The sequence below is a fragment of the Rhinatrema bivittatum genome, chromosome 14 (assembly GCF_901001135.1).
Source record: "Rhinatrema bivittatum chromosome 14, aRhiBiv1.1, whole genome shotgun sequence".
Taxonomy (NCBI): Eukaryota; Metazoa; Chordata; class Amphibia; order Gymnophiona; family Rhinatrematidae; genus Rhinatrema; species Rhinatrema bivittatum.
The window spans coordinates 24421131-24446701 of NC_042628.1; the positions used below are offsets into that span (position 1 = coordinate 24421131).

The 25571-nt window shown below is 45.1% G+C and overlaps 2 protein-coding genes across 7 annotated transcripts in view; one reads left to right on the forward strand and one right to left on the reverse strand.

Annotated features, from left to right (window-relative positions):
- SNN (stannin) overlaps positions 1-17127 on the reverse strand; it is a 178000-nt gene extending 160873 nt beyond the window's left edge. For 2 of the 4 annotated variants that reach the window (XM_029577119.1, XM_029577121.1), the window contains exons 1-2: positions 16758-16822; positions 11460-11539 (exon numbers count right to left, since the gene is read on the reverse strand). In XM_029577119.1, coding sequence (XP_029432979.1) covers positions 11460-11539; positions 16758-16807 — 130 coding nt within the window. In that variant the 5' untranslated portion in view covers positions 16808-16822. Of the gene's footprint in view, positions 1-11459; positions 11540-16757; positions 16823-16848 lie in introns of those variants that run through there. The other 2 variants (XM_029577117.1, XM_029577118.1) reach the window with 2 other exon arrangements.
- An 88-nt stretch (positions 17128-17215) lies between these two features.
- The window catches only part of LITAF (lipopolysaccharide induced TNF factor), a 32636-nt gene continuing 24280 nt past the window's right edge, over positions 17216-25571 (forward strand). The window contains exon 1 of one of the 3 annotated variants that reach the window (XM_029577114.1): positions 17216-17479. The gene's annotated coding sequence lies outside the window, so the exon portion shown is untranslated. The remainder of the gene's footprint in view (positions 17480-25571) is intronic. The other 2 variants (XM_029577115.1, XM_029577113.1) reach the window with 2 other exon arrangements.

A 25571-nucleotide genomic window follows, 5' to 3' on the forward strand; every position in this document is an offset into this window, starting at 1 on the left:
CTGATTCTGGCGTTGCCACATTTAGGTAAACAATTGCTCCCGTCGCTGTAACAAGGTGGAAATATTAACGTCCCTCTTGCACTTTAACAGCTGAATCACAATAAATTGTAATTGATGGACTTGATGGTTCAATTCAAACCAATGTTTCACTATAGGTGCAAGAGAGGAGGCAATAGTTCTACCTTGTTATAGCGACGGGAGTAAAAACAAAACGGTGCCTCCTGTCTCTACCACTCATTCTTCCCATCCGGAAAAATGCCGGGACCAGGTTCCTCACCGGCCCCCACTTACCTTGTCTGGGTGGGATCCGCTGAGAGAGCCTAAGCCAAGGCCCCGGCCTTGCATAGGTCTAGGCCATGGTAGGTCGCCTCAACCTTGACCTAAGTCCTATGCAAAGAGCATCAGCCCGGGCCTCCACAAAGCGCCCGGTCCAGAGGCCGGCTCCCAACTCCTGGGCCTTGGCTAGGCCAAGGCCTGATGCTGGGGCCTGACTGGAGGCCGGGTCCCAAGCCCAGGCTTCGTACATGAGTGTGCTCCTCTTTCTTCTCCAAAATGATGGCGTCTGCTGGGGACATGCCAGAGTAAATTAATCCGTCACCTTTGGGCACCATTTTGGTGTACAGCAGTTTTAGCGCCTTCCCCAGCGGACACCGTCTTTTAGAAGAAAAAAGGACATTGTTTCTATCGTGTCATCTAGCTCCCTTCTTTCCACCAGCAAGTACATTTTGAGTTTTAATCCTCTATTTGTAGGGATTATGTTGTAGGCTCTACATCATTTTAGTAGACTTCCACTGAACTGCTTCCTTCCTCTCAGTAGTTTGTGTTATGTGAGCACCCCCCAATCATTTTTGAAAAGTTGGTTTCTTCCCTTGGAAGTAGAAATCACTGCCTATGCCCCAAAGCCTGCCTCGGGGAACAGGAAATGTTGCGGTCCTTGGGGTTTCTTTCTTCATTCTACAGCTGAGGCAGTTAAGCATTATTCCATTGTGTAACGTTACTTTGTAGCAAGGTCCTGTTTCTCCACTTCTGCAATACGGACACATTGTTCCTGTCCCGGCCGCATACACAGAACAACAGAACTTTCACATGCAAATGACATGAGATGATATTTGCAAAGAACCAAAAGCTCCAAGTTTGAGTAAACTTTACTGAATCCAGTTCAAGCAACTGAAATTTTGCTGCATGGAGCTCCCTGTAAAAAAGTTTCTTAGCAACTGCAAAGGTTGATTATGAGATTCAGCAATCATTCCATCATTTTCAATTTGAGATGTATTGTTAGCCCAATAAAAAAAGAAATCACTTTTTGTTTTGGTTTATTGACCTTTACTCCCACACATTCAAGTGAACTAACAACATGACAACCACCCAACTGTATCCAAAATCAAAGGCCAACTGTCATGACCTTCTAACCAACAGGCAAGAATGCAAACATGAGTTTTCCAATGAAAACTAAAATCAGAGCAGCGGTAACGCAGGAGAACCTGGAAACTTTTACAGATTAGCTGATGCTCATTATGGATCTCTAGAGAGAGATTGTTCTGAGTGGATCAAGCAGTGATAAAGCTTCATATTGGCAGAATGTCTTTCAGCAGCAGCAGCCTATAAGGTCCACCCAGAGGTTTTGTGGCTAGTTGGGGTCTGCACACCCAGCGTACTTACAGAAGGGCTTCTCAAATCTGCCCAGGTGACAGCACCACCAGACTCCAGTCAGATTCTCAGGAGATCCACAACGAAGCATATGATATGTTCTGCATGCACTGAAGACCCAGTATATGCAGATTTATCAAGCTTATTCATGGTGGATCTCCTGAAAACCCCACTGGCTGTAGGGTCATCAGAGACATCTAGTTGTGTGTTCCATTGCTGACCTCTATCTTCGGCTGATATTAATTCTATTTCCATTCCTTCTTTGTCAAAATCTTTTTTTTTTAATTTCTTAGATTTGTATACATTTTTGAGATGAGGAGACTGCATTTTCTACTGTGACCACATTCTGTTACTAATTCTTTTTATTATTTTTTTTACAATCATCTCTTTACCAATCATGCTGCTTTCATACTTTTCGGTATTAACAGGGTGGTGGCAACATAGGTTTCTGACAATGTTCAAGACCTCAATTTATTGAGAACCCCCAAAGGTTTCCACAAAAGCAACAAATGCTTATTTTCCCTAAGGAATGAACTAATGTGGCTGCTGTGTTAATTAACTTAAATATACTCAAATAAGTCATCAAGCAAGTTGCAGGTAGAAATTTTATCTGACTATCCTATTCGTGACTAGGTCTCGAATTGAACATCCTTTGCTAGGTCACTGCAAAATTAGCCACTGCTAAGGAATTTAACTGAGCTCACAAAGAGAAATCAGAATTATGATGATTTTGTTCATCCTGTTTACATAAGTTGAGGGGAGGGTGTTGGTCCAGTAGCTTCCTCCCTGCTCAATGGGAACCAGCTTTCATTGAGGCAATGATGTGATGCGTATGCATTCACTATTACCTAGGATTTTTCACCATTTTTAACCCTCTCTCTCTTTCTAGTGACAGTCCTTGGTTATGAGCCATAAAGCACGGCTCCCTCTGAATCCTTGCAAACGTGCACCCTCTGCGTTTCGCCGTTCTGCACCCAGGAGATGAGAATACTGCTTTTGTAGCATCCCTACCCCCAGCCAGTGTAAGGATCAGAAACCCATATGGCAATGAGCAGCACCGGACCAGGTGACTAAGATTTTAAAAGAGTTTATTTGTCGTACTGATGCTAAAAGTGCATTTAGCAATCCACCTGTAGTAATATCATCATGCCATTTCTACTGTTAGTGTGACAGAAAAGCATATCCTATAGCACAGTTATGTTCATGCGATGAAGACAGTGCTGAGTTCAGAGAAGGCAAAACCCGATCAGCTCCAGGCAGTAATTAATTATTTCTAGCATTACATGGGACTTTTAATTCTTCTTTGGTCTGGGTTCAAACGGCTGTTCCCAGTTGGTTTAAGCAGCAGGGTGCCAGTATCAAGTTATGGCTGGGCCATGAGTGGCTAATTTATGTATTTATTAAAAAATGTTATACAGCATTTATAATAGAAAAACATGCCAAGCAGTTTACATATAAATATACACAGCAGACTGACTAAGAAGCACACGGTGTGTACCCCCAAGTCTATTGCCAAGCTCAAGAGAGGAAGTAGAAGGTAGGCTAAGCCCAGTCTGTACCGAGGTTGGAAAGCTTAGGAGCTCAGACCAGGGGAGTGGGAAGACACCAGCAACAAGGCAGAAATCCCTAAAGGCGCCAACATACCAAGAACAAGAAAGTAATTTGGGCCGGAGCACGGGAACAGAAATTCTGGAGGAAGCGACCCAGAAGGCTGTTGTGCCAGCAGAAACTGATTTCCAGAGTTTTTCCTCAAATCCTGAACCCAATCAGGCATTCCCCCCTGCTGCACCAGTCAGGAACCTTCTAGGCAGGTCTACTTCTTGGTAATTCGGATTTAAGGTTGTTCCCAGTTCTTAGGCTTCCAGTGGCTTTTGTGGCGAGCTCTCCACCTCTTCCCATCCAGGGCTGCCAGTTCAAGATCTGCTGATCCTAGATCAGGGATGGTGAGCTCCAGTCCTCGAGTGCCACAAACGGGCCAGGATTTCAAGATATCTACATTGAACAGGCATGAGAGAGATTTGCATGCACTACCTCCACTGTATGCAGATCTTCCTCATGCGTATTCATTGTGGATATCCTAAAAACCTGGCCTGTTTGTGGCACTCGGGGCCTGGAGTTTGCCATCCCTGTCCTAGATAGATAGTTCCCCACCCTCACCCTGATTCACACAGGATTTAATTTTCAGCCAACATGTCAGAAAGGGCTGTCCTCCAAGCCTGTCTTAGGTATTACACTCGATCCGAGTATAAAAACCATGAAGCTGAACAGATACTCAAGTCAAGGCATCCTGTAAGCTGCAAGTGATGGTCTTACATACTATTACTTGCACTATAGTTTTCATTGGTTATGTCTGACTGTATTGGAACATAAGGTAAGTACTAATTAAACTGTTAATTTTTTATTTAGTTTGTATTTCTAAATTGCCTTTCTAGTTTTAGCTTGAAGTGGTTTATAGCAGCAATAATCCACTACAGCCATGACAATTACAGCCCTACAGAAGCATTCATGATACAATAAACGGGCTTATTTACTAAGCTGTGTCAAGTTATTTCCCGTGAGATTTACTGAACTGCGGTTCCCGAGTGCAGCGGTTTAGTAAATCCCATATTCCTGAGGTCAGGAATGTACAGGTGTTATCCACACATTCCCAGCCCCACCATACTAACCCCCTAACTAATGCCATGGCAGATATCTCAGTAATCGGGGCTACTGTCTCTCATTATGAAGCCAATCGGTGAATGCACCCATCCATTGTGGATTTAGTAAAACGCACACAGGAGGTACTGAGCTGATTCTATCTTTTTAATTATGGGCAGTCTGAGCTTGCTGATAAATTTAGTTCCCCCATTTTATCCCAGGGTTTTGCCGCACACATACTGAAAGCCGTGCCATGGCTACCGTCAGCAGTCCTTGATGGCTTGCATTTTAAAACAGTTTACTAATCTAACAAAGATAGCCTGTCTGCCCCACACCTTTTCTGGTTTTCTTTTTAACAACCAGATTAGTCTGAACAAGTTAGAGACTGATGATTCCTCTGGCACAGTCATCTATCCAAGATGCATCTGGACGGTGTGCACACATCTGGATCTTTCACCAAGGTGGAGGAAGGATGCACTGGACTTAATTTTAGTGCAAAACTGTGTGCAGAGAAACAAGGGCCAGCCAAGTTGTCAGCTGCCCTTAATTTTGGACTAACCTAATCCATTTCGGAGTAGCTTTCGAGCGCTATCCTTCCTGCTACAGAAATAAGCTCGGCCTCACCCGATGAAGGCACGATAGTGTGCGGAAGCTTAGTCACAAACGTATTAAATTGGTCCAGTAAAACTGAATGGAGCTCACAAGACGTCCCAAGCAAGGATCCTGTGCTAGATGCAACGCTGAAGGTTCCCTGGTTTTGTTGTTCTGCATCTCTTTATGATCAGGGATGACCTGGAGAGATCGAGAGGCAGAGCCGAGCCGGCCGTATCTTTGTTATTTTAAATGTAAAAGAATTCAGATTTTTCTTAAGAATGTTCTAAATTTGGCGGGGGAAGAAAACCAGAAAAAGATTGTCAAAAGGTTACATCTTATTTATCACAAGACACTCTGCAGGCAGCTGCTCTTCGTGCTTCATAAGGTGACTGTCTAAACAAATCTGAACTGCTCATTTCAACTGAGGTCTTTATAAATAGTGCAGCGCTCTCTTTCTAACAAGCAGCCTGGAAGCCATCTCGTTTGTTTGTCATACAGCAGACTTGTTATATTGCAGCAGAATGTAACTATTAGATGAAATGCTGTTCCAAGAAATTATTTTTTTTTGGAGGGGAAAAAGGAAGGACCAGCTTTTTGTTGTTGTTGTTGGTGCAGCATTTATCATAAAGTGAGATTACGGGGCCAGGGGCCAAACCAGCAGCTCAGAGGCGGTAGCACTGCCATGCAGAGGATCTAAGTTCAATTCCCGGGCCAGCTGGGGCCTGGGATGCTACACAGCACAGCCCAAGGACCACTGGGAAGAACACTAGTGGCTGGCTAGGAGTGTTTCCTTGGAAGTATACTGCATGGAAACTAGTTTTGGGATGCATGACGCCATTATGTAAATTTATCTCTTACGCAGAAGTCAAGTTTCCGCTGCAGAATCAATTATTAGAGGAGCCCAGAGTCAGACTGGGTGATCTGGGGCGCACGTGGAGAACTCGCAGATAGTAACTCTGATTTGATTACTACTACTGGTACCTAACATTTTTACAGCCCTGTTAGCCACACAACATAAAAGTCCCTCTTCCACAGAGTTTACATCTAGTCAAAGACAACCTCTCGCTTCAATATTAGAAGAATGCTACCAGGTATTAGGGATGTGCATTCGTCCTGGTTCGGGGACTCCGAAACCCGAACAAATTTTTCCCGTTTAAATGATAGCGCGCACTAACCCAAAATTCGGGTCCCCCTGAACTTCAGAGGCCCAAACCGCGGGAAATACGACATTTCCCACGGTGGGCCGAAAACGAAGGCCAAACCAAAATTTTGGGCTTTGCACATCTAAACTAGATATACGACTCTTTGCTTGATTCATTTTCCAAACTCCTGGATAATTCCTCCTTTGGACGTGTTTACAAATATGTGATGGAAGTCCTTAAAATGCCTCCCACTGCAATCTCTCCTGTATTTATTTATTTCCAGCTTTTATATAGCGTATGTACAGCAAATGCTGACTGGTATCAGGGACTATTATATCCCTATGGCTAGACACCAACTTAATCAGCTTAGAAAGAGGGGAGGGACACAGTGCTACCCATCTGATAGTTTCAACGTTTCAGCACTTTGAGAGACATTTCAGAAAATGCTGTTGATTTATCTGATCCTGAATTCAGCTCACAATTAGATTTTTCATCTTTTCTTTAAAAGAAAAAATTGTTTGGGGGGTTTTTTTTTTTTGGTTGCTTTTTTTTGGTAAGAAGATTAAAATATCTTCCGATATCTGAATGGTGAGCCAATGCAGGAGCGTTTCTAGATATGCATAAAGATATTGGGGCTCCATTTTCAGCTGCTATCTGGCCAGTAAGGTTACTTGGATAAACTTTGTTGGGATATTCAGCTGTGCCGCTGAATATATATATATAACTAACTTAAAAATAGCCAAATAACTTTATCCGGCTAACTTTAGGACTGCTCTTCAGCAGCAAAGTTAGCTGGCTAAGTTATCTGGCTACCAAATCTGCCCAGAAACTCCCCCAGAATGCCTCCATGTTACCCCAGCTAAGTTTTATCCGGCTACCTATTTAGCCAGATAACCTGGATGCAGTCAACCAGCAGTCCGGATTTAGCCAGACAAATGGCACTGAATATCAGGCCCATTGTATCAATTGGGGCATTTTTTTTTTCTTTCTTAATTTCCCCTGCAAGTGCACTGTGAATTCCCACGGGACCACATATATATTCCTGAGAACTATTCACCTTCAGTCTTTTCTTAAGAATAAACCCATATGAGACATTTCCTCCCCTCATGAAGAGGAGGAAATGCCCTAATGCTTAATCAGATTACAGGCAGTGCACAATTATCTGAGCTGCTTAAACAGTTACATTTTTCTTTCTTCTCATTTTCCCTGTGTTTTAAAGATTTGCACCTTGCTTTTTACCTCTGTCGGGCCGATACAGTTAGCCGGCATTTGGACACACGTTTTCGATGTGCTAGCTTTACCCCTTATTCAGTAAGGGGTAATAGCGCGTTCAAAACGCGCGTCCAACCCCCCCGAACCTAATAGCCCGCAACATGCAAATGCATGTTGATGGCCCTATTAGGTATTCCCGCGCGATTCAGTAAGTAAAATGTGCAGCCAAGCCACACATTTTACTTTAAGAAATTAACGCCTACCCAAAGGTAGGCACTAATTTCTCCGGGCACCGGGAAAGTGCACAGAAAAGCAGTAAAAACTGCTTTCCTGTACACCCTCAGACTTAATATCATGGCGATATTAAATCGGATGTCCCGAAAGTTTAAAAAAAAAAAAATTTGAAATAGGCCCGCGGCTTGAAAACTGAATGCTCAATTTTGCCAGCCTCCGGTTTCCGAACACATGGCTGTCAGCGGGCTCGAGAACTGACGCCGGCAAAATTGAGCGTCGGCTGTCAAACCCGCTGACAGCCGCCGCTCCTGTCCGAAAAGAGGCGCTAGGGATGCGCTAGTGTCCCTAGCACCTCTTTTACTGCCGGGCCTAATTTAAATAAATTTATTTACTGAATCGCGCGCAGAGGAGAGTGGCCTGCGCTCGCCCGCGGTTTTTACTGTATCGGCCCGTATATATGAGTAGAATATGCAACAAGGACTCTTGACTCTTCCTCTAATATGCTATGGATAGTTTTCTCTCGTATAAATGATTTATTTGGGAGTATCTGATGTTTCTCAGTAAATACAAAATAGATAATTTAAAAGGTTATAAACTGTGCGCCTCTTTTTCTGGAAAGTAGAATGACTCAGTCTTAATAGCATTCTTTACTTTTTCTCTCTTTGGTTTTATTTGCAGGCACACGGGAAGAACGGAAAGGCCAGCAGTTTAATGGGCGTCTTCATTCTTTTTTATGTCATTTTCCAAAACAAAAAGTGTAGTTAAGCCGACTCCTATAATCTGCAATAAGAACCAGTCATCTTTCTTTTATTTTCTCTGCCCTTTTCTCCCTTTATTATTTTTTGTTTGCATAAAAAAGGTTAAATGATGGGGCGGGCAATTTTCAGACTCCCCCCACATCTGTGAACCCGTATCTACTCGTGTAAAGATGCAGTTTTAATGTTGCCCGCCTTTCCCTTCCGGGGATGTGAGTAAACGTTTGCGCACTGTTCATTTTTAAATCCTTGTGGCTTACTTTCATACGCGCCCTTTGCACCTGCTCCAAAGTAGGCTCAGATACTCGCAATTCCTCCGCCGGCCCAAATTTTCAAAGGGAAACTCAGTGGGACATTTCCCTTTGAAAATTAGCTTGCTGGCACACGGGCTGTTTAAAAATTGCCCTCCCCCCCAAGTGTTTTACAAGAATACACATTTAGGGGTTTTAGCTCAATTTCCCTCTGAAGCAGGTAATCGTGCTTTGCTGACAAATGGAGGTTATTAGGCACTTTTTATCTGACAGTTTGGCAAGGATAGATATGGGGTCTTAATGTTTTTGGCGTCTCTTGGAGGTGTTGTATCTCCTGGCCTTCCATCAACAACCAATTGTAAATGTATTTTGACTTTTGTTTGGTGAATAAAAAGGCATTAGCTATTAGGGATGTGCATTTGTTTCATTCGTTTAATTCGTTTCATATGTTTCCCATTACATGTCAATTAGATGTGCATTCGTTTCATACGTTTCATATTGCATGCTTGTATAGGAAACATATGAAACGGATAAAATGAATGCACATCCGTATTAGCTATCAATGACTGAATTCTTGATACCAAGCCTGCTTCTATGATGACTGTAGAAACCTGACTTTGAAATCAAGGGGCCTATTTTGGTTGAATGTTGCCCCCTGCCAAGATCCAGGAGGTGAGGAAGGGGTTTAAACACATTTTCTCAAAAAAAAAAAAAAATCTGCTTTGTTTCAAACGTGGGACTTAAAAACAATCACTTGCCAGCCGTGAATGTTTGAGGTTTCCCACTGGGGATCGCTCCCGGGTGGTAATCCTCATCTACCAACGGCCTATGAGCACCCCTGCCGCATCATAGGAATTAATTGCTTTTATTTCATCCGTAGTCTCTATTACTGGGGATTTTCAATCTTCATCTTGATGACCTTTCTGCCATTCTGGCAGTACATTTGCTTTCATCTATGTTTGCTGTTGGACTGTTTTCAGATCTATTCTGCACCTACCCACATGGTACTTCACACTATTGACTTACTGCTAAGCTCCCGAGTTGGATGGGTGGGGGGAGGGCAGAGATTATCTTTAACCTAAGATCCCTAACATTAATTGGATTGGACCATTTTCTCTTGGACTTTTCCATGAAAGTTGCTTGTTGACCTACAGCTGATTATTTATGAGTAGCTTTAAACCAGAGGTAAACCAGATGCCTGTCGATTAACAGAGGAAGTGCATCTTAATACCCCCTAAGGTACAGGAGTCTACTTGGAATACTGCTTTAAAAAATGGTGGCGCTTGATAACTGTGGCCCCTTTAAAATTCAGGAAGCCAGCTAGGAAGAAAGACTCAGCCTGCTGCATACAAGGCCCTGTCCGAGAGAGTGCAGACATCTTGAAAGAATTTGGCGGTGCTCTGATAATGCTGAAGATAAAGTCGCCCTTCATTCCTTCTCCACTTTGTCTTCCCCAGACAGTTTCCCTCTTTCTTCCTTTGAGCCATTCTGCTCACATTTTTTTGGTGCAGCTCACCCCTCCTTCTCTCTGTGTGGGGCCAGACTGCAGCAGTAGCAGGAAATAATTCACACTGCAGTGATGGCTCTGCTCCCTCCTGCCTTCCTCAGTGTGCAGCAGTGGCTGCTGAAGGGTCCGACGGCCGCAATCAAACACCTCTCTGTCTCCACATCCTCACAAAGAACCGCAGTGAGCTTTATGGTTACTGCAGATGGTCCCTCACTTCCCCATCTCTGGCAGTGAGGTTTGAGGCTTCTAATGGGTGCAGACAGCCCCTCTCTGTCTCCCTTCCTCCTAGTCTGCAGCAGCAATATGGGGTGACGTTTTCAGAGCAGCAACAGGCCCCACTCTTGTCTCTTGGCCTGTGACAGCAGCTCATCATTGCTGGTAGCAGCAGTCCACACTTTCACTGTAGCTACACTTTCTTGCATCTTGAAGGACCCCTGGGATGGGAACCACTGTTCTAGCATATCTCCCCTATCTTGCCTTTCCTCTAGGGTATACATGTTTAGATCTTTAAGTTTGTCCCCAAATGCTTTACAATTAAAATTTCTGACCGTGTTGGTACCCATCCTCTGGACTAACTCCATTCTGTTCATCTTTTGAAGATGTGGTCTCCAGAACTGTATACAAAATCTTCAGAGGGATAGCGGTGTTAGTCTGGTGTAGCAAAAATGAAAGGAGTCAAGAGGCACCTTATATGCTAACCAATTTAGTAAAGCAAGATCTTTCAAGGACAAAGAACACTTCGTCAGATGCATGACGCGATGTACAAGAGATGGGTAAAATATATACAGAATTCCACCAAGAATTCAACAAACTCCACCTCACCATCAACCGGAGTCTTTCTGGACACCACTGTCCAAATACATGAAGGACACACAAGAACCACATTACACCAAAACCCACTGGCTAGCATAGATACCTACATGCCTCCAGCTTCCACCCACCCCCCACCACCAAGTCTATTGTCTACAGCCAAGCCCTATGGCATAATTGTATCTGTTCTGACCCCTCAGAGAGGGACTCCCATCTGGAGAAATTACAACAGACATTCTTGGAATTTCAGTACCTACCCAATGAGACAGGAAAACAAATCAACAGAGCCAGACAAATACCCAGGCACACTCTGCTACAGGATCATCCCACAAACCCCCCCCCCCCCCAAAAAAAACCCAACACAACAGAACACCTCTGCTTGTTACTTATAGCTCCCAGTTGAAACCACTGAACCATATCCTCAAGGATCTGCAACCCATCCTGGACAATGATACCATCCTTTCACAGACTGTGGGTGGCAAGACTATCCTGGCCTACTGACAAGCCCCCCAACCGCAAATGGATACTCACTAGCAATCACAAATTGTACAACGACGCCAACTCAGGAACCCTGCCAAAAACCCAGATGCCAAATCCATCCACATATTAACCCAGACAACAGCATCAAAGGACCCAACAACATCAACTCTAACGTCTGGGGCTCATTCACCTGCTCTTCTTCCAATGTAATATATGCCAACTCCTGCCAGCAATGTCCCTCTGCTGTCTGCGTCGGACAAACAGGTCAATCTATAAGAAAAAGAATACACGGATATAAATTTGACATTAGAAATGGCAACATTCAGAAACCAGTGGCAGAATATTTCAATCTTCCAAGACATTCTCTGTCTGACCTTAAGGTTGCCATACAGAGAAGGGAGCACTCCAGTGTGAAACTGCTGAATTGGAACTAATTAACACCATCACCCTAGGCCTGAACAGAGACAATAGCTTCATAGCTCACTACATCTATTTATGAACTTAACCTTTAGCAGATCATTCTGTCTTTTCACACTTACCTCAGTTGTCAGTAGGCTATACTATAATGCAATTAACACTCTCTCCACACCATGTCCTGCCTAATCCAATGCCTTCTCTCTGTTCTATATATTTTAAACCCATCTCTTGTACATCATTTCATGCATCTGATGGTGGACTCTGTCCTCAAAACCTCATGCTTTAATAAACTGGTTAGTCTATATAAGGTGCCACTTGACTCCTGTCATTAGAACTGTATGCAGTATTCCAAATGAGGTTTCACCAGGGATATACAGGGGCAATATTACCTCCTGTTTTCTGCTGACCATTCTTCTCCCTAGTAGATACCAGCATCCTTCTAGCTTTTGTTGTCACCTTATCCACCTGTTTAGCCACCTTGAGATCATCAAATATGATCACCCCCAGATCCTGCTCTTGATTTGTACATAGAAGAAATTCATCCCTAGACTGTACTGCACCTTTGGGCAACCCAAATGCATGACTACATTTTTTAGCTTTAGATGCCAGACTCTAGATCTTTCCTCAAGCTTTACATATCTTCCAGTTGCAGATTTTGGTATCATCCGCAAAAAGACAAACCTTTCCCAACAGTCCTTTCACAATATCACTTATGAAAATGTTGAAAAAAAGTCAGTCCATTGACCAATCCTCGAGTCCCATCACTAGTAACGTCCCTTTCCTTGACGTGAGCACCATTTACCATGGCCATTTGTAGCCTCCCACTAAACCAGTTTTTAACCTAATCAGTCACTTTACTGCCCATTCCAAGGGGGCTCAATTTATTTACAAGTCGCCTATGCAAGATCTTACTAAAGTTCAAGAACACTACATCTAACACTCTCCCCTGCTCCAACTCACTCTGTCAAAGAACTTGATCAGAGTCATCTTGTAAAACCACACTGCCTTGGATCTTGTAATCCAAGGAATTCCAGAAACTGCACTAACCTCTGTTTTAGCAGTGATTCCATTAAATGTACTCAGAGGTCAGACTAACCGGCCTGTAGTTTCCAGCCTCCTCCTTACTTCCACTTTTCTGAAGAGGAACCACATTTGCCTGTCTCCAGTCCTTCAGAACTGCTCTCAACGCCTAAAGCAGCCTTGAAACGTTAGCCGGTGAAGCAGATAAGACTTCTCTAAGTTCCCTTAAAACCCTCGGCTGTATCCCATCTGGCCCCATCATTTTAGCTACTTTAAGTTGATGTCCTAGCGACCCCTAAGTTGAGGAAGGTCTCTGCTCCTGTCATGGTGTCCAGGGTGACCTTCGGAAAGGATGGAATTTTAGTTCTTCTCTCCTGAGCAGCACTCCCTTTCCCACAATCCCACCCCTCTGCCAAGTGACAGGGCTAAGGGCTAATCCTGCCTGGATAAAAAGCAATTTCAACGTCAGTTTTAACATATTCCTACTACTGAAACAGCACAAGCGCACTTCTCAGACAAGTAAAGAAACTTACCCAAATACGTTTTGGATCAACAAGCATGTCCAATCCATACAAATTCCACACTGTGGGGCAACTTTTAACTTTTAATCTCAAAACACCTTTTAGAATTCTGACTCGTTTCAGAGATTTCTATTACCTACCAGAAAAATGCGGACTAGTCCTTGGCAGCATGTTTAGCTATGCTTACTATCGGAGCACTGGAATTTAGTATCCCAACAAAATAGAATAAACTGGGTACCCCAAAATATGTGCAAGTGCAGATGGTGAGCTCACGATTCACTGGGGCACTTCCAAAGGGTGCTGCAGTGCAGCTGGTTCCTGGTTCCTCTGAATGTCGACATGGCTCCCTCTCTGTAGCTCTTCTCAAGCCTCTTGACTCGTAGAAACATAGATATCACGGCAGAAGACGACTAAATGGCCCATCCAGTCTGCCTAGCAAGCTTTCACACTTATTTTCTCATACTTATCTGTTACTCCGACCGCTGAGTTCAGGGCCCTTATTGGTAGCTTTTTTATTCTAATTTCCTTCCACCCCTGCCATTTATGCAGAGAGCAGTGTTGGAGCTGTATCAAAGTGAAGTATAAGGCTTAATGTTTGAGGGTAATAACCGCCCTATCGTGCAAGTTACCCTGATGTTTGTATACTCATACTGCTCAGATCAATGCCTTGCTAGATGTTGGCTGGGTGTAAATCCTATTTCTTCATCCCCCCCCTTGCCGTTGAAGCAGTGAGCTGCGCTAGATATACTTTCCAAGTGAAGTAACAGGCTTAATCGGTTTGGGGTAGTAACCGCCGCAACAAGCAAGCTACTCCCCCGCTTATTTGTTTACCCAGACTGTGTTACCTTGTTGGTTGTTGCCTGAATGCAAACCCTCTTTTCCACATTTCCTCTTGCTGTTGAAGCATAGAGCAATGTTGGAGTCGCATTAACCGTGTGAACGTTTATTGAATAAGGATATTAATTATCAGGTAGTAGCAGTTATTCCCGCAAGCCACCCCCATACCTCTTCACTTCATTCCCATCCTCTAGCCTTTATGGATCCACAGTGTTTATCCCACGCCCCTTTGAAATCCTTCACAGTTTTGGTCTTCATCACTTCCTCTGGAAGGGTGTTCCAGGCATCCACCACCCTCTCCATGAAGAAATACTTCCTGACATTTGTTCTGAGTCTTCCTCCCTGGAGTTTTAAATCATGACCCCTGGTTCTGCTGATTTTTTTCCCAACGGAAAAGGTTTGTCATTGACTCACAAGGGTAATTGTCTCCCTGACTTAACACAAGTTTTCTAAGTCCTCAGTTTGGGTGAATCAAACTATGTACATTTTGTAAAAGCTGTGACATGTTGAAAACTTTGCCTGTAATCCAGTTTCTGTACTCCGGAAGACAGATCCATTAAGAATTATTAGCCACATGGACTTGGCATCTCTGCCCCTTACTTCTGGGAGGGAGCAATACGGAATGGACTTTTCTTCTCAGGAGTTGCTGGGGACTTTCAAGTGACATGCGCTGGCCACTGTCAGAGGCAGGATACTGTACTCGACTGAACACTGGTCTGAGCCTGCATGGCACCTCTTGTGTTCTAAAAATGATCACTGAGAGGAAGTACATAGTCCGACGCTGTGTGGCTTGCTAGAAAAAAACCAGGAAGGCCACAATATGGAAAGTTTGTTTCCATTACAGCCAAATATTGCATTGGCGTTCCACCAGGAAGATAATGAGCTTTTGCATACAGCGAGCAATGCAAAGAGGATTATAAACAGTGCATGATCTATGCTGTCACAGCTCTCTTGGTGACCCCCTGCTATCTGTTCGGTGTGGATAAGGCGTGTGATTTTCTGATGAGGGATAAAAGTTAAAAAAAACAAGTTGAAGGAGATAACTTTGTCAGGACTAACAATACTGGTGTGACTAGCTATGCTCCCTTCATCGGGGCAGTACAGAATGACGTTAGGATGATGTTACCCAAGTATATATAATTTTCCACTGGAAACGATGATGACAGCTGGAATAGTTAACTGAAGATGCTGGCATGTTACTACAGTGCGATCTTTGAAAGCATCAATCAAAAAGATGGTGTAGTACATAAGCTTTTGAGCCCACAAAATGCCTTCTCCAGATACCATCTACATGTGTATAGCCTTAGGCTGTTTCCTGATGGTCTGTGCAGCAGAATTGCCAGTGTTAGCGAAGAGGACGTTGAAAAATCAAGTTTATGTAGGAGTTTTCCCCGCAAGAAATGGTCAGCAAGCGTAAAGCAGCTTCATCTTGTCTGGATGTAGGCACAAGCAAACCGCCAAGGGCTCCAAATTATGAGGCCGGAAAGTTACCCGGACCAAGGAGGAGCCTGCTCCCGCTTGCTTTAGGGCTGTGCGTTGATGCAGCTTCATAGGGGCTCCACCAGGGCACTGTCCCCCCCTGCTCTCTGGCACCAAAATCTTAAATCCAGCCCTGGTGTTGCCAAGTTGACATGAGTGAAGTTAGGGCATGAAGAACTCAAAGACTCTTGCATAGCATTTTAAGGTGCACATAATCCAATTTCAAGAACAATTCATCCTGATGGATTTTGTAGCTGAACGCACTGTGGCCCAGAACAGTCATTGGACAAAATGGGGCCCAAGGCAAGGGTTGCTTTCAGTCTCGCACGCTAGCGGATTGATTCAAAAGAGTGGCATAACACCCCCTGGCTTATCCAGGGAAGTCGAACTTATTGTCTACCCCTTGTGGCAGCCCTACTGTGGCCTTCCTTAACACTGAACACCAGGGTGAAAGGGTATACACTCTTCCCTTATCACCCCCTCCCGGCACAATATTATTGCTATTGTCCTTTTAAATTAGCATTTATAGCTATTAAGGTGGATTGTGGGTTGGAGCAGAGCACAAAGAGAACTAGGTGCCATAGCTGACAACTTTTAAACAGAACATGGTGCTTGATAATGACGACCACTCCCAGCATTCCTCTGTACATCGTGGGTGTGATTTTGTACCAGCCTGTATTGGTATAAAGTCTGCTGCATTTTTTACCCACAGCCTTTTACACTAAATTTTCAATGGGAAAATAAACATTGGACTTTCCCTTTGAAAATTCTCTCACAACTACCTGCACACATTTACACCTGTTAAATGTGCATCTGTGGGTTTTTCTTTTCTTTTTTTCAAGGAAAAGAATATGAATTCCAAACCCCACCCGACTCCATCCACAAGAATGCTGCTCCACAGTGACACACATGTACCTTTATGGCATATAGAGTGGGCAATTATTTAAAAGCCTATTTGTATGAGTAAAGCACTGTTTTTTTACCAGCAGACATGCATTTTAAATTTACCTCTGAATCCTTCCATCTACTCCCACTTATACACCCAACTCCTCCATTACTGCTTATGCATCTGATCCGGTGATCTCTAACCTTTCAAAGCTTATAGTTCAATAAGGGCTTTTTTCTATTTTTTTTTTTTTGTTGTTGTTGTCCATGAGGAAAAACTCTTTGTAAACTGGGCCCTAAGCTTGTTACATCTATAAGATGCCACCAACCTTTGTGCTGTTTTAGATGTTAGGGTGAAGTCAAACACAGAAACCTTCATTTCCTTACAGAAGCATCGAGCAAGGTAAAAAGGAGACTCACCCCCCCACGGTTTAGCATGTAGTACTTAGGAGGACACACATGTTCTGCTACCACTAATGGCCCACGCATAACATGCAATCTGCATTGCTGGCCAAACCAGTCCGCCCGCTGAAACTTCAGTCCTGCACGGCAAACTTGCACATAGCCAGCGCCGTGTACAGTCATAGAGGAAGGTGGAGGAGTACTGCACGAAATTTTACTTTGGACAATGCGAGTTTAGCGGCAGTTTCTTTCGCCCCTCGCGTGAGCAAAAGCGCGCACGCGCCTCGGAGGGTGGGGTGGGTAGACGCGAGCGCTCTGGACAGGGTGCAAAGAGAAGCCCAGGAGAGAGTGGGGAAGAAGCGATACCTTCGGCCTTACCACGTGGAAGAAGGGGCGGCGCAACGGAGCGCGCGCTCCTGCCTCGAGGCGTGGTCAGCGCGCGCTCCGGGCCCGGAAAGGAGACGACAGGAAGGGGCTCCGCGCGCGCGCGCGCGCCTGTAAGCAGTAGCACTTTAGCATTGCTTCGCGCAAAATCGGCTCTGGGACGCTTCGCCCCTCTCTCCAGTGAAAGGTCAGTGAGGCGTTATTTAAACAACGCACTAGTAAGTGTAATAGCGTTGGTGTTTAAGCTACGTGCAATAAATACACGGTGAGCTTTTAAATCTTACTTCGGACGATATTTGTTTTAACACTTCTGAAGGTTATAGGGAGGATGCGGTACGTTTGCTCGCTCTCCCGGCTTTGGGGTTTTTCCCCCCCCCCCCCCCCATGCTTTCCTCTTCTGCCACATTATTTATACTCCTTTGCTTTAGTTTGTAATCGAATCGAGATGCTCGATTTCGTTCTGTTTAATTGGAGTTATCTGGAGGGCGTATGGAAGCTGCCTGACTTCTTCCTGTTCGTAGTGGTACTGTGAAGGGTTCATTTGCATGAAGCTAAATTGAAAACATGAGCCGAAAATATTTGATTGCAAGTTTGGAAATGCTAGCTGGTACCTACGTCAAGGCTGATTTTGCAATAACCGATGGAATGCGAAAGGCTGGTTCGTAACCCGTTTGGAAGGCACTGATGCTGACCTCGTCCGCTGTCGATGTAGTACAGGTGCCAGCTCTGGGGGTGCTTGAGCATCCCCAATATTGGACAAACTTCGTCACCGAGGCTAGGGAAGGGTAACTTTTTCATGAGGGTAGCAGCACCAATGATTTTTAAAAAGTTTGGCTCCCTTGCTGCAGTAAAGTATATAGCTTAGGCTACGGGAGTAAGAGCCTTCTTTAACTGTAGCTGCAAGGAGTGAAAAAAAATATAGAAGTGTTTTAAAATCTATTTTCTAGGCTTCTATTAGTTATATTGGCTGTGGGGAAAATTGAATTATGGTTAGGTTGTGATGTCTTTTAGGTTTCCTAGATAAACATTGTTCCAGAAGGTGTATGTGAGCTTTGAAGATCCCCTCTGAAAATGAAACCTCAATCGTCTTGACATTTCATGAACTTCAACATCGCAAAAAAACCCGAAAAAACCCAAGTATTAATTAGGGATTGTACTGACGATTTTTGGCCTGGCAGGTTCCTCCTGCTCTGGGATTCTAGCTCAGCTGGAACCAGCCTCTTTTGGGCTAGAGCACCAAGAGCCTTCAGTGCCAGCTTTCCAGGGGTGTTTCCTCTTTTATACCCCTCTCCCATATCAGCCAGCACAGCGAGAGTCCTCGGACAGGAATCACGAACCATAGCTCCCTTTAGAACTCAGCTAAATATAGACCCGCTACCCCCCCAGGGACTGTGACTACTCCCTCCCTGGCCAGGCCAGGAATCAAAACCAGATTCTCTGTGTGGCAATGTGCAGTATTTGCTATTCAGCCACCATGCTGGCTAGAAAAAAAAACCCAAAACTGCGGTAATGTATACGGCAATTAAATATAAGCGCAGAACATTACCCAATGAGCTTATTTCAACTTTAGATTTTCTGCTTCTTTGTTACGTTGCATTACTTTATCTCTGTTTATAGAGGGTGCCTGTTCTGCGTATCCCCCCCCCCCCCCCCCCCCCCCGCTTGCTTTCCAGAGTTTTCTGGCACCTTTTCCACTTGCTGCATTCTGGTAGGCCATGCCCCTTCAGAGCTTTCTGCTGTCCATGTGCATGTCCACAAAGACAAACTATTGCCTTCCTAATGTGCTCCACCTCATGCTCTGCTAAAGCAGTGTGCATCTCTATGTGACTTTTATTTTTGCTGGTGGTCCTTTTCAGGACAGTGGTTCCCAATCCTGCCCTGGGGAATTCCCAGCCAGTTGACCTTTCAGGATGTGTGTGAAGCTGAATTCTGGGAATCCTATGTCACAAAAAAAAACCAAACAAACCCATACGCTGTTCAAGTCCTCTCTAGTGGATTCTTCATAAAGCGGGAGGTTATCCTCTAAGACCCTGGGTGCTCGCTATATGTCAGTCTCCAAATGTACAAAAAGAGTCAGAGGGCTACTTGAATGGTAACAAGGTTCTAAAGCATTTTCTTTAACAAGAATGAACTGACACATGAGACACTTTCTCCTTGGTAAATCCATAAGCTAGAAATAAATACTTCAGACTGTTAACTGTATGGGCCCTCTTTGTTACTCTCTCTTACCGGTCAGGGGCCTCTTTGACTTTCTGTATGTACTGGATGGTTACATGCTGTGGGTGCCACTTCTTCTCTCTCCTGTTTCCTCTGCTGGAGACTCCTTGTCCAAGATTTTTGCCATGTGGGAATGGACTTTCTCTGGCTGAGGAAAAACCAGATGGGAGAGAAACCCATAACCCAAAGAAAAGGGGAGAGAAGAAGGGTGGAAAAATGTGATAGATTTGCCCAGTCTGGGTTTCCGATGTGCGCAAACCTGTTTCGGGAATCTCCTGACAAGCTGACTGGTGAGGGGTGCGTCCAGGAGAGGGCTGGGAAAAGCTGCTTTAGAAGAGAGAGCTCCCGTTTTAGGAGCCCAGTCATTTTAAGGGATTAATTTAGCCTGGCGGGGGGGGGGGGGTGAGCAATATGTGGGTGGTGTCCCAGCATTTGTCACTTTGCCTTCACCTACCGCTCCCCCTGAAGGAAAAAAGGTATCTGGCCTACCTGAGATGTTACCTGGGAGGGATGTGATTTTGTGGTTTTAGTTCCCCCCCCTTTTTTTTTTTTTTTTTTATGAATACTATTGTTTATTTTAATTTAGTGGCCAGCTAAGTTGGGAGGTTATGTTTTGTAAAGTTATTTATGGGTTTGGGAGGGAGTAGAGTTTTGTTTTGTGTTGCAGTCCCAGCTCCTGAGGCAGAGCGAGGGAGGGGCAGGCTGCACTAGGGATTCCTATTGCTGTATTTATATTTTGAGCCAGAGAGGAATTTTACATGATGGTATTTTAGTTTGTGATGCAGTTTGTTCCGTGTCCCTTGTGGCTGTAGGTGGATTTATATATTTTTTGTATTTGGTTTTATGTTGCTGTTGTATGTGATTTATATTGTTCTCTGTATATGATATTAGGCCCTATTGTAACATACATTGTGGACTTGAGTAAACTGAATTACAATTTCAATTACAACATTTGCAGGAGGTCTAAATCTCCCCATTTGGTCAGGATCCAAATAATGTCATATCCCCAAATGGGATTACATCAGAAAGGCATTACCACCCCCCTTCCCCAAATAATGTAATATGCATGTTCTTAATTTAGCCAAAAAAAGGACCCTACATTTGAGCTTGGCTCAGGACTGGGGAACCTCCGGTCCTTGGGAACCGCACATCAGTTGGGTTTTCAGGACATTCCTGATGAGTTTGCATGCAAATCTGGCTGGTGCACATTTATTAGGGCTATCCTGAAAACAGGAGGTTCTCCACTCCTGCCATAGCTTAAAAAGCCTTGTGTGTTTTACTGCAGTGATTATTTCGAAAACCCAGCAGGAGACAGAAATGGTTTCCTTTTACTGAAAGTACTCATGGTGTCGCTTCTAATAAGTAGTCTCTCACTGTAACCATCTGATTGAGAAACAGCGAGCTTGCTACATCAGAACAGCTATTCTCAACCTCGTCTTTGGGACACACCCAGCCAGTCAGTTTATAGTTTATTACTTTTTAGAAATCCATCACATCGGTTTACAATGATTAAACATAAAACAATCAACAAATATCATTAAATACAATTGGAGAAAAACCAACGCGTAATTCTAAAACAGTACTAAGAGTAATAAAAGCAATATAAAATAAGTGCAAATTGGTTTTTAGGATATCCATAGTGAACTGCAGAAGAGTACAATGGAGACAGGTTTGCATGCACTATCTCCTGCATATTCATTATGCAGATCCTGAAAACCAGATTGGGTATGGGTACCTCTAGGACAGGGTTGGGAACCACTGAGTCAGCCTATCCTAGTTAACATTTCTCTGTGGTACAACATATCATCATGTGTGAACGTTGTTGGAGCATTTTCTAAGAACAGTGTATAAAACCAAATTACTTTGATTTCCTTTTTCATTTCAATAAAGCATTAATCTTAAAGCATGTAACCACAAACACAGAATAGACTTGAATCGTTATAGATCTTGTGTCATCATGTGTGCAGAGTTAGATTTAAAATCCATAGGTAGAGGGTGGGAGTTGCCTCAAATCAGAGAGCAGCAGGGAATTCCTAGGTTTTAGGCATCTTCAGAATTTGATATCCAGGCCTCGTGCCTATATTTTCTATTCCCCAGGGTCTTCAGTCCCCTACAATTCCAAATCCACTGAGGGAAAGCTGCAAAATCTGGGCCTACCTGTGGCAGTTCCGCAGGGAATGGGCAATTGCACAGTATACTAGGGGGCCAGAGAATGGGCAAGAGCAGCCTTGTATTTTACCTGGAAGCTGCTACTGCTGGATCTGTTCTGCCACTTTGCTCTGCCCACTGCCACCCAGATATTATGTTCTCCCTCCATCACCCAGACGCATCACTGTCTTCTCTGTGGTGGCCAATAGAATCGCTGTCTCATGATAGGGAGAGAGAGAGAGAAACGTGCCCCCTGCTCCCCTCCTCCAGGGCAGGGAACTGCAATGTGGCTTCTCTTCTCCTTGCTGTGATCAACACAGCTGGAAGGACTCACCAGATGGCTCCCAGTGTTTAGCGCTTCACAGCACAACAGCTCCAGCAGAAGAGAACAACTGAGCTGCTATGCTGCCAGTGGGAGGGTGAGTGGAGGCCAGTAACTGGTAGCAGGTTTCGGGGGGGGGGGGGGGGGGGGGGGGGGGGAGTCTGAATGAGGTTGGGGGAAGGGTCTGATGGGTTGTGAGGAATCGGATGGTTGGGGGGAGAGAGAGTGTGATTGAGATGGGGAGGCAAGCATGAGTGAGGAGATCTGAGGGGCTGCGGAGAGGGAGTGAGAGGATGGAGCAGGATTGGAGGGGATGTGAGCTGTGGAATACAAGTAAGGTGATCGAAGGGCGCATGTGGCAAGACAGTGAGGGGGTGTGTGGAGAGAGAGAAAGTGAATGAAGGATTGGAATGGGTGTGGGGGGTGTGAGAGTATTGAAGGGAGTGAGAGAGAGAGGATCAAGGATGGGGGGCAGTGGTTCATTCCTTCCCCTCATGATCCCTCCTCCCTCACTTCTCCTCCTCCTCCTCCTCCTCTTTTCTTCTGCTCACTTTCAGGTCGATACAGTAACGTTGAGTTAAAGATTCCCCGTCTGTAACGTGCTGGGAGCGCACAATACAGACGAGTAAGGCCATCCAGCGATACAGTCTCCAGTTTCACGCGTCCTTAGCGCTTCCTAAACCCTTTCCGCACCCAGCATGTAAATGAACGAAAAAGCTGTATAATGAAGGAATTAGCTATTCCCCTGCGATACTGTAACGGGCGCTGATATTATCTCCTCCGTAACCCGCTGTTCTGCCGCGGCCTTAACCTGCTAGTTTACCGCCTCCCTCTAGTAGGAGTTAGTGTAGTGTAGTGTAGGGTAAAAACATTGCTTACCCGCCCTGGTCCCGTCCGGTCTCCTGCAGCCCCGTCCGGTCCCCTCCTCCCGAAGCAAAAAAAAAAACAAACGAAAAAGTAGCAAGGCTCGGGCCTGCTACGGTAAGTGTAAAAAGTGTAAAAAAAACAAAAAACCTGTGTGTTATATAAAAAAATAAAACAATTTTAAATACCTGTCGGAGGGCCGTGGGTCCAGGCGGCCGGTGGGCGGCGGGAAGCCATCAGCGGCATCCGGTAGTCCCTTCTCCTGATTTCGCACGGGCATTCATCCAGGCAGAGGGAGCCGACGGCGAATGACCTCCGGCTCCCCCTGCCTGGATGAGCGCCAAAATCGCAGGGGCGGGTCGGCAGCGGGGGGGCGGCAGCAAGATCCGGGAGCGGCGGGTAGGCAGCAGCGGGGTCCGGGGGGCAGCGGCAGCAGGATCCAGGGGCGGCAGTGGCAGCGAGATCCGGGGGGCGAGTAGCGGCAGCGTGTTCGATCGAGCAGGCAGGTAGGTGGGGAAAAAAGATGGCCGCCTGCACAAGGGAAAGCTGCAATTGGCCGCTGAAGACGTGACGTCACGTCTTCAGCGGCCAATTGCACGCTTTTCCCGTGCAGGCGGCCATCTTTTTTTTGCCACCTACCTGCCTGCCCGATAGAACACGCTGCCGCTACTCGCTCCCCGGATCTCGCTGCCGCCCCTGGATCCTGCTGCCCCTGCCCCCCCCCCCCGGGGGGGGGGGGGCAGGATCCAGGCGGGTAGGTGGCAGCGGGATCCGGGAGCGGTCGGCCGCTCCCGGATCCCGCTGCCGACCCGCCCGTGCGATTTTGGGAGAAGGGACTACCGGATGCCGCTGATGGCTGCCCACCGGCCACCGGCCGCCTGGACCCCCACGGCCCTCCGACAGGTATTTAAAATTTTTTAATTTTTTTATATAACACACAGGTTTTTTGTTTTTTACACTTTTTTACACTTTTTTACACTTCCTGGTGCCTGTCATTTCAAATGTCATTTGAAATGACAGGTACCAGCGCACCCAGGTTACTGTATAGGCGCTGTTACAGCGCCTATACAGTAAAATGGGTTGCGCGGGCATAACCCTTCCCTAACGCTTCACAGCGCGGCATGCATTTGCATGCGATTAGAAGAGAGTATCAGGCGTTAGGTCAGGAGAACTGTGCGTGCGGGGAGGAAGGGTGCGCCTGACACTGCCGCACTGTTTTTACTGCGGCCTTACTGTATCGAGCCGTTTGTGTGTCTCTTTTCTCCTTCATCCCTTCTCTCTCCTGCCTGAGATCACTTTCTCCCCACGCCATCCTCCTTGCCAATCACTAATATATTCTTTTCCTGTAATAAAGAACCAAACAAACTGGATACAGAAATATAAAAAAAAAACTATTTCTAGAAAGTGAGAGAAAAAAAAGTACATTTCAACATTGAAATGTCTGCAAATTTACCATATAATTGCTACAGAATCTTGAAAAATAAGCCGTATAAGACCGGGGACATTGCCTATACCTAAGTCAGGCCCAGGATGTGTGGGCATCATTATCACATCTGTGTGTTTTTTTTCCTTTCTGAATACTCAGAATAAGTTCTAGGCCACCCAGTTTATTCGGTCATGTAGGTGAGTTCATTTTTTTTTAAACCTCTGTTCTAGGTAGGAATGTATTAAAAAGCGTTTGTGCGTTTAATTTGCCCCTCTTCTTTTCTCCTGCAGGGCTTATCAGTGGGGTCGGCTCAATTGCTGCCTTAAAGCCCTCACTCCACACTACCATTCTCTTCTCCTATCTTGTAGCTCCTTAACTATTTTTTTTTTTTCTTGCCGCATCTTTAATTCTTGTATGATTTTTTTTTTTTAAAGCAGACATAAAGGCAAGGTTAATAAAACAGGACACATGAACAAGCGTTAAAACAACAAACAGTCATTGTTAAACAACAAACGGTCATCTGTGGTTTGTGTAAATGTCGCTGGTTTTCTGACCTCCCATGCTGCTCCCTGTCAGCTTACTCTCTTCTCCCCTCCCCCGACTCTGTGGAAAGTCTTGGGATCAGCAGAGACTCCCTTGCTCTTTCTCTCTCCGCCCTCACATCTCCTCTTCCCGTCTGTACCAGGGGCTGCTGTTAGCTGTAGGATACCTACAGGTGCAAGCCCTCTCGATGCTTGGCGTTTCCTGTGTGCTGGCTTTTATGTCGGGACTGTTGTAGCAGCCTTCTCCATGCTCTGCCTGACACATCACTTCGCCCATTTGTTAATGCTTGCAAAACTCTGCTGCTCATTTACACTTCCTGCTTCCCGAGAGTCACTCTCTTCATTGGCTTCCCCTGAAATGCCAGATCCTCTTCAAACTTTTAACCTTTGCCTATTTATGTATTCCTGGCCTTGCCACTGATTATCTGTTTTTTTTTTGTTTTTTTTTTGTCCTTCTCCAGGATCAACTCTTCTTTTTTTTTTGTTCCATTTCTTTGTTCACCAGTTGTTAACCTTCTCTGCATGCCCGGTACTAACCAAGCCGTTTTTTTTCCATTTGAAAGCCGCCTCACTATTGGGTCCCACTTCGTGGAAGAAGCTTCCCTCGGATATACAGGACACCATCTCTCGCCCTACCTTTGCGTCCAAAGTATAAACCTATTTATTCCAACTTCCTTTTCTAAATCTTTAAGCAAAACTTCTGTTTCACGTTTAACTGTGTAACCGTGCAACGTTTGCCACGTGGCACTCCCTGTATTTTAAGGTGCCTAGGTCAGTGTGCCATCTCAAAATCGGAAGTAGTAGGTAGAACGTCAAGCTCCATGGGAACTGGACTGCG